This window comes from Cygnus atratus, chromosome Z (assembly GCF_013377495.2).
Source record: "Cygnus atratus isolate AKBS03 ecotype Queensland, Australia chromosome Z, CAtr_DNAZoo_HiC_assembly, whole genome shotgun sequence".
NCBI classification, from domain to species: Eukaryota; Metazoa; Chordata; class Aves; order Anseriformes; family Anatidae; genus Cygnus; species Cygnus atratus.
Window position 1 is genome coordinate 82711681 of NC_066396.1, and position 13189 is coordinate 82724869.

Genomic DNA, 13189 nt, shown 5'->3' on the forward strand with positions numbered 1-13189 from the left:
TGATTCTGTGAATCTATGTTAAGAAGAATTCTGAAGGTATAAGAATGTGGGTGTTTGTGCATATTTAGCATGCATATTTTACCTAATTCTAGTAGAAAACAAATTTATTAGTTTATGATAATTTCCCTAAAGTCAATATATAAACAATTCCAGGTTTTCTACTCTACTTTGAAAAGTTGCTGGGCAGTTAGAATGTTTCTCAAAGAAACACATTTCTGGACATCGTTTGTCTTAGGCTTACCTGGCAAGGTTTTGGCCAGAGGGGAAGGAAACTGCAGGGGCAGCCTCTGTGAGCAGAGCCCAGCAGCTGCCCCATGTCAGAGAGGAGCCAGCTCCAGCTGCTCCAAAAGGGACCACCTGCTGCCCAGAGCTGGGCCATGAGTGATGCTGGTTGGGCTCTGGGAGAGCAGAGTTAAGGAAGGGAAAAAAAATCCTCCTATGCTACAGCAGCTGGGAGAGAGGAGTCAGAAACCAGTGAGAAGCAGCCCTGCAGCCCCCCAGGTGAGTGCAGCAGGAGGGCAGGAGGTGCTCCAGGCAGGCAGCAGCAGTTCCCCTGCGGCCTGTGGAGAGGCCCCTGGTGGAGCAGGCTGTCCCCCTGCAGCCCATGGGTCCCACACGGAGCAGATCTCCATTCTGCAGCCCGTGGAGGAGCCCCCGCTGGAGCAGGTGGATGTGGCCTGGAGGAGGCTGCGGCCCATGGAGAGCCCCCGCAGGAGCAGGCCCCGGGCCAGAGCTGCAGCCCGTGGAGAGGAGCCCACGCAGGAGCAGGGGGTCTGGGGGGAGCTGCTGCCTGTGGGTGACCCATGCTGGAGCAGTTTGCTCCTGGGGGATGGATGGACCCCGTGGTACGGAGCTGTGTGGGAGCAGTTCCAGAAGAACTGTTGCCTGTGGGCAGCCCCCACAGGCTCAGTTCGGGAAGGACGGCATCCCATGGGAGGGACCCCACGTGGAGCAAGGGCAGAGAGGGACTGTGAAGGAGCGGCGGAGATGAAACGTTAGGGACTCACCACAGCCCCCATTCCCTGCTCCCCTGCGCCGCTCGGGTAGAGGAGATGGGAGAGTTTTTCTCATTTTGGCCCCTCTGATTCTTGCCCCATCCTTCTGCAGGGTGTAACCAAGTGGCTGCATGGATGCCTAGTTATTGGCCAAGGCCAACCCAGCACAGTCACTGAAGTATGTTCAAATGTTGCATTATCTACAGAGGGATTGTATCAACTATCGTCTTAACTGTCTGACCAACATTCTGCACAGTTCCTAGATAATGACTTAGCCAGGCAATAATATTATTTCCTTTGTGAACGGAAGGGTCATTAAAAGTTGTGATAGCCGTCAATTAAACAGTAACTAAAAGCACACAGTCTTCTTGTCTTGATACACGTTAGAGGCAAGGATCTCCCATTTGATCATGAAAATATCTAAGAATGTTCAGCTGAGTGCCAAGAAGATTTGGAAAAGCAACATGTATCTCTGTGAAACTACTTGAGACATTTTTGAAAACTTGAGTAAATCTAGTACTTTAAATTAGCTGACTGTTAATGGGCTAACTTATTAAAAGGTATTATTTTAAGTGTAATTGAAAAGTATGTTTTTTGGTTTTGCAGCTAGAACTCTTTATATATAAAAAGAATAACAAATAAAACCAGGAAGGAAATGAAGTAATCTATATGTCTTTCTGATAGATTTTTAAATAGTTTCTAAAGGTATGAACTGTAAATATGTATGAACATTATTTTTTTCTGTTTCTGCTTATTGCTCAATTCAAATAAGCTATTTTTGACAGCCTGCTATATTCGATAACCTTGAAATAAGATGATATAATTAACAATATACACCTGTCATTTAAGATCTTCTGAACACTTACTTTGAAGGTCATAGGAATGGGTGCAATAGATTCATGCACTCATGTGTAGCCAACAGTGAGCAGTATACAACAATTCATTCTGTTTTAACCAGTCTTTTACTTTCCCCTAACCACCAACCAATTAATTTGCCTACCACTTGCTGGCTCTGGGACAATGCTCCCATAACCCGCTCCCACCTAACTCAGTCATTAACTAGGTTAGAGGAGCATTTCCCTTGTAAATAAGTCCCCTAAGCATTTTAAAACTTTTTTTTTCCCCCAGAAAAGTGAAAGCAGAACATACCTATTTTGCTTCATATACATCAGACAGTATTTTTCTTTAAATATAAAAATAAATAGACCTCAATATAAAGGTAGAATAGAACAGGTAAAATATTCAATAGAACAGGTAAAAATATTTTTATCTGCACAGAAGTAACTGGTAAGAGAAAGCTTTAGCGTGTGTTAAAGAAATGAGTGCTTGTACTCTTAAGTTTCTGCCCTTGGTTTTGTTGACTGCATCTTAGGAGGCAAATAGTAAAAACACAATGGAGGAGGGCAACGTAAGCAGGAGGTCAAAATAAGGATCACACTAAGTGAGTACATGATTAAGACCTAAGCACAAGTAAGGCTCAGATTTATGAAGAAGCATGAAGCATCATGTAAAGATAGGGCTTACTTGAGTCATTGTAAAGCTTGCTAGAGTAACCACCAGACCAGCAAGAATTGGTCTAGCTAGCTGAAAACATGAACAGAAATACTTTATCTAGGCTAAAATTTGAGTCACATAAGGATAAGCTGGGTTGGAGATGCTGGTCACTGTGGGAGATATTAGGATTAGCAATTCTGCTTAACGCTCACAATGGGTTTAGGTGATCTGTTGGTCTGTAAAATAGAGAGGAGAGGTTTGAATAATAAATCCATTAGATAATCATTAATGTCTTGCATAATGTCACTTCAAGATGAGAATTTTCATATCACGTAGAAGGGCAGTGAATGGAGACATTTTCAAATTAGGAAGGATGACAAAAATTAGGGCAGTTATTGGAGGGAAAAAAAGAGAAGCAATAGATGATGTGATAAAAACGTAATACAGAGAAGGACAGAGAAAGTATACACATGACTTCTTTCTAAACTTTGTACAGGGATCAAAAGGAAAATGAAATGCGTTTAAAGACATTGGAGAAGAAGTGACCACAGAAAAATGTTCCCTCTGCAAAACAGTTCTCTCTACTCCATTTGGCTCGTGTTGATGACATCAACACAAAGGGAAGTATCAGAACCATCTTGAGTCTAAGACTGTCTATTAAATTCTCTTTTAAAAGGACAAACTAATTCATTTTTAAATGAAGGACAGGAGTTACTAATCAGCAGGAGAACTATCAAATAAAAAAAGTAGTGCTGAATTGTCTCTGCCATTTAACAGAAAAATGGCACTACTGGTACAGACCAAGGTCTCCACATAATCCCATATTCTGCTTGGTTCTGGGTAATAGAGGACATCAGGAGAAGAACTGACTGGAGAAATGGAGAGCACATTTTTGCCAGCATAACTTTCTGTGCAATTGTATTAAAATTTTGGAAAATAACAATTCAAGTAAGAGAAAAATTCATCATAGCAAAATTAAGATGAATGGAAATAAACTGCAAGAGTATTTTATATATAAAATGAGGGCGCAGTTAAGTGTGTAGAACATTAATTTCTAGTGATAAATTAAGAATGTGACAAAAACAAGTATTTTTGACATGCAAGTAATATACTTTTGAAATCATCACCAGTTTCTAAATAGAAAAACAATTCACTTTAAAAGGCAAGTGATACAACCATAATAGATATTACCCTTATGAGGATTCAGAATTATGAAGGGAGCATTAAACCTTTTGGTTCACAACATATGTTTTCCAGTTCTTACAAGGCTATGTAACAGGTATTCTATAAAATACACCCATTTTTTCCACCTGTAATTTTCTGAACTTTAAAAATTGCTCTTTCTGAATTTAACAAGTATAACCTCAATTTAATATCTCCTTAGATGGTAAACAGATATAAATTTTAGAAGTAAAACACTATTAAAATAAGTTTCATTAGTTAAAACCTATTAAAGAAATACTTCATATTTCTAGCTATACTTTTCATGCCCCCAGATGAATTTAAGACTCATTACAATTTGAACAAACATCCCCAAAGTTCTGTGCTGAAATCTCCGTTGGCTGTATAGCTCTAGCAAAGTTAACAATTACTCATTTCTTTTCAAAGCACAGTTTATGGGCAATATCAACATAGATTCATGTCTAAGCCAGAAATAACTATGTCTTCAAAACAGGAATTCATCTTTGTATGAATCAAATACACAAAGACAGTAAGTAACTCAATTTTAAAACTGCATATTTAAAAATAAATCTATAATTTATTTTATAAAGTTCACCAGAAAATTATATATTCACTGACCATTTTAAAGTAAGGCAGACAAGTGGAAAGTGCAGTTAATTGCCAGAACCCTTTACCTGTGTGCCAGCAGCACCCTGAAGGTCATCTGCTTCAGTCCCAAATAATTTGGCAGGAAATTTGACCAATCCCAGTTCCATTCAGTAATGGTTGACTGTTGATACATGGCAAGAAGCTATTGTTAGTTATTAATCAGTGTTAATATCATCAGTAAATTAAAGCTCCAGCTGTGATATACTAAGCAAGAAGGAGGGGGGTCTAGAACAAGGACTTAGACAGACGATATCAATCATGTCCACAGGAGAAGGTTTTTATTCCAATACGACAGCAATTAATTTATAAATCCATTTGGGAATGTAACCATTATTTATAAAAAGATAAATCAATTTTTGAACCGTTATTCTTCCAACTGTTAATGGCATTCTGCCCAACCACTTTGTCTGAGAGCTTGACTCTTTGTTTGGAAAACAAAATAATTGCCAACTTCTTATGTAACAAATCTTTATTTTCTGCCATCAGCAAAAAGTTTGTCATGAAAATCTTAGCATAGTTGGAATTCAAGATGTAACCTGTATCTTAATTGGAGTGATGGTTTACTTGTTTATGTTTTTGTAAGGCACTCCAGTCACCAGATGGTTATTATAAACAGCAGTAAGGCTGGACAATATGAAGTAATACAACTCCATGCTGCTTATTTAATAAGTAAAAGCAACATAAAATAAGGGTGGGCAGACAAAAGACCATGCACCACATTCTTATGTTTGTAAAATAGTAACTGCTGCGTAATAGTAATTTTCATTGTCAGTACTGGTCAAGTAGTGATTACAATTCAACATTCTTGGGAAGGAATCATTAAAAATATTATTGTAACACTAAAATACCACTCAGTTAAAAAAAAAAGATGGAATTAGTCATAACAATGGAAATATAGCTAAATAGGAAGACTGAAGTGTGTCATGCAGTGTATATTTTTCTTCTTACAGACAGCACTTGGTTGTTCTGGGAGAGCAGAATCAGTGCAATCCCTTCCAGGTAGTCCCTCCCTTTCCTTCCACCTTTAGTTATTCCCTTCCTTCTTTTCATTTTCTTACTAATTGTCATCTCTGGGATGCACTTAACATATAAAAAGAAACGTGAAATACAGAGTCAGAAAGGGAGATTAGGAGAAGCTAAAGAAGGAATAAGAAAGTAAAAGTGGAAAGTAAACAAAGAAAAAGAATCAGTGAACATCTGATAAACAAGAAATAAGGAAAAGATTCCACTGAAAGAACAGTGGGAGAATACAGAGGAGAAAACAGGCAACTGTTCAATACTCTGCAATGAATTAGAAATTAGTAAATACAGAGGAAATACTTGTAAAATCAAGCAAGATAAAAAGGAGAAGCTGAACTGCCAGTAGTGGCAACTAGGAAAATTTATTAGTCTAACAGATAAAATTCAGTCCACCAGGCTGATCAATTCTGTGGAAAAAAAAAAAAAAGGAAAAAAAAAGAAAGCAACAACAACAACTACACACACAAAATACCTCCATAATTCAGGAAAGGGAAAATAAATAGTTATATATATATATATTTATATTTATTAAATATTTTTCTTCATTGATACTGTTGAGACATTGTACAGCCTGGACTTAATCTTATTAGACAATAGAGCAGCAGCACTGGCAGAGACTGAGGTGTCAGGACAAATTGATAAAATCAAGAGCAACAAGTTACTAGGACCAGATGGTGATTATTCAAGATTTTTGCAGGAATGTAAGAATGAAATAGTTGAATTGTTAACAGAAGTGACATACTTCATAGAATCATCTACTGAACTGAGGGTTAGAAGGTAAAAAACATTACATATCTTTAACAAAAATCATACAGTTGACCTCAAAATAGCAGTTTGGTGGCCTTTGTTTCAGGAGCAGTAAAACTCATAGAAATTATAATTAGGTAACTTGCCAAAGATGGTACAGTGGGGATGAATTAGCAAAACAGAACAGAAAAATAAACCACCCTAATGTATTGCAAAAACTGATCAAAAAGCAATATATGATATGTTTGCTATAACTTATCTTTCAGAAAGCTTTTGAAATAATTCCATTTAAACAATCCTCTACTGAGGAAGCTAAGAACATGTCTACAGTTATAATATAGCATAGTATAATACAAACATTCACTGGTCAGCTTGCAGGACTCAATAAGCAGTATTGTCTATTCGTTTAGCCCTTCTTACAGAGAAGTTTTTAAATACAATACAAAATTAACTCATCAGTAAAACAATGTGAAACCAGGATCACAATGGGCTTATTTTGACTTAGAATTTATTAAGAAACAAATGTTAGTTCCTGTATTGAAAACACATCTGGCTACATTAGATTTAAAGAAAAATCAAAAAATTAATCATGGATTATAAACTCTTCAGATTCATGGCAGTTGCCAACTACTAAGAATGAACGTAAGAAAAAGATGTATTCCATAAGAAGAATAATTGTTCCTTGGCAGTGCTCTGGCATCTTCTGACAGTCTTCTAGATTAGCAACGGTCTGCAAAAGACCAGACACTGAACTACACTGACCACTATTTAATAAATAGCACGTCCCACACCACTAAATAAAAGTGTAATTTGTATTGAAGGGGAGAAATCTTTAATAATATCATTAAGTTCAGGAAATATGTCTGTCATTATGAACAACAGGGGTGGCACAAGATACTTTTAGCTTTCACAGAATCACAGAATTGTAGGGGTTGGAAGGGACCTCGAAAGATCATCGGGTCCAACCCCCCTTTTGTGATCTACTGTTTTTTTTCTTAATTCTAAGATATTTTTCCACATTCTGATAATAGACTTTATGCCAAAAGTTTACAAAATACAAAGTGATTTAATATGAACTATCCATTGTCATCTGTTGATTAATAGAGCACTACAAACCCATCATATAGTAGAAGAATTCTGCCCTGAGTTGTCACTACTTGAAGGTCTTATTCTACTATACTATTAATGATTTGAGGCATGTGAACTATTTTCTGCATTTCAAATTGAATCTGTACCTCCTTAGGTTCTGCCAAGTGAGGATATACATAAAGAGACCAGTGGAAGGAAAAAAGACACTTTAAAACATGTTTTCTGGAATGAGAAGCCACGTGAAATTGATATTAATCTCCTTTTTCGGGACATTAGCACTTTGATTATAACATGACAATGATTAAGTATTGATTAAACAAGTAGAAAAAAAAAGAAGAAAAACGGGTATATTTTACAGCAATACAACTGGTGAAATAGACCAAAATGTTCATAATTGAGAATGCAGATGATCCAAATTAAAAACAAAGCTGTACTGAAAAATAGTGTCTTTCAATCAAAAGTCTGTAAAGTGAATTTCATGCAACTTTAATGCCATTCCTTTTTAAATGTTTGAAATTGTAGGGGAAGAATCAAAACTGTAGACAATGGGTTAAGAAGTCTTGAGAAACCATGGTGTAAGATTTTTTAGGTGTCCAAGTCCAATCAAATACAATTCATTTTGTGAAATGAATTAGTCATGTGGGTCCCTGGTATAGGTTTATGCAAGTAGGTATATTCTATATATTTGTTATGATACCAGGAAAGTGACACAGAAATGCATGCTTCATTTCTCCCCGCTCCAGCACTTACTCTCACTTCTCTGTATTTCCAAACTTTACATTACTATTCAACATTTCTGTGAAAGACTCATCAGGTAAGACTCTAAATATGCGCTTGGAGATTTGCCATGATTTTTCAAAGGACTAAGACTAGCCTCATCTACCATTACACAGATGTAATACATGTCATTGGTACTAATAGGTTTTCCTTCACTGTACTGAACTAACACAGAAAGTCTAACTAAATGCAAATTGTTCTTATATGCAATAATTCTGATAAAAGAAAAGGACAATAATGGCTTTTTGAACACCATGATATTGTAGAGAGTGCCCTCATTAAAATCTTGAGTAATAATATTCCTTTGCACTTCATCAAAAGTGAACTCATGTAATTAATTCCTTTTTCATAATTTCAGTCTCTGTCATTATCATGATCATAATAAGATTGACAAGTAAAAATTATACTATAACCAAGGTTTCAGATTTTCACAAACCTGATTGAACACTTTTGCACAAGATTGGCTGTACACCTGGAAAGGATTGAAGACAGCCTGCTCTTCTCTGCCCTTCAGTGTCAAAGGCAGGCATTGATTGGAGGTAACACTCTCTTCAGAGTAATTCTTACAAGACAGCTGCTCTTTCAAATATTCCTTTTAAGGAGAGAAAAAAGAAAAAGAAAAAAAAAAAAGAATTACATGCCACCTAGCCTTCTAACTGAAATTTCCCAAATTTCAGGCATAACTTTACTGTGTGTTTCCTTATGCTAAAGGGGAAAATAAGAAATCTCACTCAAAATAGAGACCTTTTCAAGAGTAATATCATCCTACAACAATAAATAACTCCTAGGAATATCAAACTGAAGCAAATCAGAATAATCCAATATTGTAATCAGATACTGTTTTGAATTTATCATCAGTGATGTTTAACAGTTCTTATTTAAGATATTAGGTAGGTCTATGTGGTAGTGAAAAACAGATGTTTTCTATGAACTGCTCTAATGTATATCATCTCTTTTATATGATAAAGTATGCAGGCATATTTGTTTTTTAGGCAGCATTACATAGTCACTACATGACTATAAAATCTGTTGTTTAAACACAGGAAATAAATACTCTACCACTCTTCAAAACTATTTTTAATTATTTAAGCGTTTGAAGCCTACAACTCATTCGTGATTTACATGGCAATTTTAGAAACTATAGTGTAACAGACACATGATTATTTTGGCCACAATCTTTTCTGTTTTCACTTCTTAAACTACTATGTAAATAAATCATCATTGCATGCCAATAAAGTGTTTTGATTAAATAGAACCATTTTACGAAGAGCTAGATAATGAAACACTTACAGATCTATTTGCTGGAAGGACTATTGTGATTAAACTGTTTATTGTTATTAAAATGAAGTCCATAATAATAGGATTGCCAAAACATTGAGCTCACTCAAGGTGAGTCTTCATTAAGATGGGTGGATACAAGTGTTCCTCTTACTTTGCAGTAATATTGAGTTAATAAAAAAAAAAAATCAGACTCAAGTGAAGGACTGTGTAAACTACATTACATGACACTGCACTTCTAAGTTGGTCTTTCTAAAACAATAATTTCACCATCACTTTAAACTGATCCAACTGTGGTCTGGCCTGAAAGGCATGAATTTCCTCCCAATCCGCATAGATTGTAGTTGTTTCTTCCTTGTGTTGGCACTAGCATATGTTGTGAAATCAGCCAGAAAAAAGAAAGGTTTCAGCCAGATAAGCAAGCCACACGATTTCTAGTACTAGTGCAAAGGAGGCCCTAAGAGTGGGAAAACACAAAAGGAAGAGAAAGAGTAGGACTGACAATTGGCTGCAACCTGTAGACAGGACTGCTTGAACAATCACAAAATCATCCTAGTGTATTTTTTTTTTAAGGATTTTTTTTCTTAAGTAGAACTCATTGCTTTTTCAGTTTAAACCAACAGTGTAATACAGCTGTCAAAACATACCATAAGTCTTCTACCTATATTTTCTCAGCCTCCAAAAACATTGTGTTTTTTTTTCCCCCCTCCCCTCTCCTTTTTCTCCATTCATTAATTACTCCATGCCATAGCAAAGATTTTAAAGTCATAGTAAGGGGTTTATTTAAGAGATATTTCTACAAATGTACCAATTTTTTTTTTTAATGTAGTACCTTACATGCACAGATTTTCTCAAAACCTGTAGATAGCCCTAAAGCAACCCAACCATCTGGGCTTCTCAGCTCCAGAAGAAACAGAATCTGTTGGTTTTTCAGAAGATATATTGGAACTCACTGTCCATGCTTGCTAGGGTTTTGAACATTGGAAGTGGTATACAGCTCAATTCCCAATACAGGAGTTTTCCTGTCTTTGGAATACTGTGGATTTATGCTTTGACACAGAGACTTGATCAACAATGATAAATGTATTACTTTGAGGACTCCTTTAGTATGGTACATTTTGTAGAGCCAGAAAGGGTAATGTTTCAGAAATGTGTTAATAAATAGCAGAGAAATCATGACTGTAAACATGTGAGCTATATCTTTACTACCAATGACTGGGCATGAAACAAAGCAGACAGAGGATTTGTGAGCTTGACAGCTCAGGAGAGTTGGTTTCTCTTTGGTAGCAATTAGTGAAAATTACTCTTAAAATAATTATTCTTCCTGATAAATACATGAAGGACTGTTGACTGTTCTGAGTTCTACATTATCTGTAATTGTCTGTCTTTATCACATTGTAGCTCTGTTTCCAAACACAGCTTCTAAGAATCTATATCCCTTTTCCCCTGACTTTCTTAGGAAAATTATTGAGAACCAAAGTTTTCCATCTCATCATTTTTTTCTCTATTCACATGCAGTTATTAATCACTGTAGCATAAAGATCTCCAAACTAATTTTAAGAATGTGACCCCTTGACAGTCCAAGGAGCCTACAAAGAAACGCATGGACCTTCGAACAGAAATCGTCTGTTTAATGTGCCTGACTACCAAAAAAAACCACACCTAAATTATGAAAAATAATATTGAAAAATGCATTATCATTATACCACACTAAGCATTAAAATGTTTTGTAATGGTTTCAAAGCCAAGTTGAAGTAATGTTCATAAGTCCTTCTGTGCAGTCAAGCTGGTCATGATTTTATTATTATTATTTTTTTCTTTCTTAAACAAGACAGGTTTTCTCCACTGAGAAATGTTCTATTTTTAATGAAGCTCATACTATCCGCACAAATTCAAGGAGAGACACCTGGGATGTGGAAAGACAGGCTGAAGTCCCTCTTCCACCTAATTCTCTCAGCCTCTTACATCCTATCAGAGCTGCTCCACTTTGTATAAATAACTGAATACTCATAGGAGTGAGATCTTGAATCAGGGTCTCCAGAACCTGATATGGGCATTCTACCCCTTCAGCTAGAATACAACTCTATTTCTGACCCTAGAATTTACAGAATGGATTTTTACAGCAATTTCTACAAAGCGAAATAACTCCATCAAGGGAAAACGACAAAGTTCCATGCTGGTAGCTAATGGTCTAGCGGTTTGGGCATTTAGTTTGGATACACATTCAATTTCCTGGTCTAAACCAAGAAGAATAAAGAGTTGAGCCTGCATATACAGTCCCTTAGGTGACTGCCCTAGCTACTGCATTATATGCTATTTTAGGAGGTCTTGCTCATCATCTTTTCTTCAGTTCATTATACTAAGAGTAATCCTGAAAGTGCTCCAGGTGAAAAGGTTTTGTTTGAACTGTATTACAGTAATAATTTTCACTTCACTTCCTGAACCATTTAATTGTTTGAGATGAAACTTGAAAAGATTCTGTATTGTATTAATATTAGGTTGCCATCTCTACATACATGCTTACATTGCTTCTAAAAGTGCCAAATGCAGATGCATAAAGGTTGCTTGTAAGCCTGTACTTAGGAACTAAACAGTTGATCTGATTTTCAGAAGCAAACTGCCTGTATGAAGCTGTTCTTTATTGCCTTCATATTGCTGCCTAATTGTTTTTTGCTATCATTTTTTTTTCTAAGCAAAATCTTGGCCTGTGCCTATATTTGCATTATTTTGCATTTAATTATAAACACTTCAGTATACTTTCAATGATCTTAACAGCACCTGCTTATGCATTCAAGGAATAGTAATTTAGTAATTAAAGCTAATAAACAGAACTTTCTTAATTAAGCTGTGTAGGTCTGTGTTATCATACAATTTAAGCAAACCTGCGTTTACTTCAGTGTATAAAATAAGAATGCTTTTGGTAACTTGCAGCAATTTAGTACAGCCTTAGAAATAATGATATAATTCTTTTACCTTACTGAAATTCCATGTGCAGCAAACAAATGTGAATTTGTTTACTGTAATTTAAAAAGCACTTTAACTAAACAGTTATCTAGATTAAGTAAGATTTGCATTTGGATGCATTTACTTCCTCAGTACAGCGATGGGGTTTGTTTGTTTGTTTTTTAAATCAGAAGAATTGATTTACCACATTTAATTTTACTTCCTGTAACAGTCAATTTTTCAATAGCCTTGCCATTGTGGTGTCTTTTTTTTTTTTTTTTTTCCTTTTTTAAACTGTGCTTAAGCTCCTAAGATGTATCTATGGTCTACAATATAAATCTAAAGGAAGTTTATGTGCCATAATACAGTTTAAGTACATAAATAAAATATACATTGTTTCCCCATAAAGTAATCTCTTCTGTACAAATGCAGAAAAGCCTGAACTGAATGGATTCTATTACAATACAATATAGGATTTCATATTGACTTTAAGAAGCATTATCACCTCCTTGACTAACCCTTAGCTGCCAGCAGACGCTGCCTCAGGCCAGTACACACCTAATTGCTCGGTAAAAAGGCCGTTTCCCTACCTCATTGAGCTGGATGATGTGATAAATTTGCCTCAGGTACTCGCTGCCACCTGGCTTGTGGCAGATATCCAGGACCATCATGTTTATTTTCTGCTCAGTGAATCCAAGTGCAATGCCTTCTTCCTCTAACGGTGCACCTTCCACTGCAACCGAGCCACTGGAACATGGAAAATTGAAAAATATTCTTAAACTACTAGAAATCAAAATATTAACACAAAGTCAGATAAAAGCAAGTAAAAATCCTTAAACATTTGGCTTGCACAGCACAAATGTATACATTTCTGAAACCTTCACACTATAAAATGCTAAACAATTAAATGACTATTAAAGATAACATTTTAGTATTACACAAATTTTACCGATTTTACAGGAAGACCGAAAACTTAAAACATTCTTTACTGTAAGGATATACAAGGAGCAAATATT

General features: G+C 35.9%; 1 protein-coding gene across 6 annotated transcripts in view; it reads right to left on the reverse strand.

The window, feature by feature from the left end:
• Window positions 1-13189, reverse strand: part of KIAA0825 (KIAA0825 ortholog) — a 255727-nt gene that overhangs the window by 113151 nt on the left and 129387 nt on the right. For all 6 annotated transcript variants that reach the window (XM_035568040.2, XM_035568047.2, XM_050716133.1 and 3 more), the window contains 3 exons: window positions 12764-12920; window positions 8389-8544; window positions 4346-4440 (listed from right to left, as the gene is read on the reverse strand). In XM_035568040.2, coding sequence (XP_035423933.1) covers window positions 4346-4440; window positions 8389-8544; window positions 12764-12920 — 408 coding nt within the window. The remainder of the gene's footprint in view (window positions 1-4345; window positions 4441-8388; window positions 8545-12763; window positions 12921-13189) is intronic.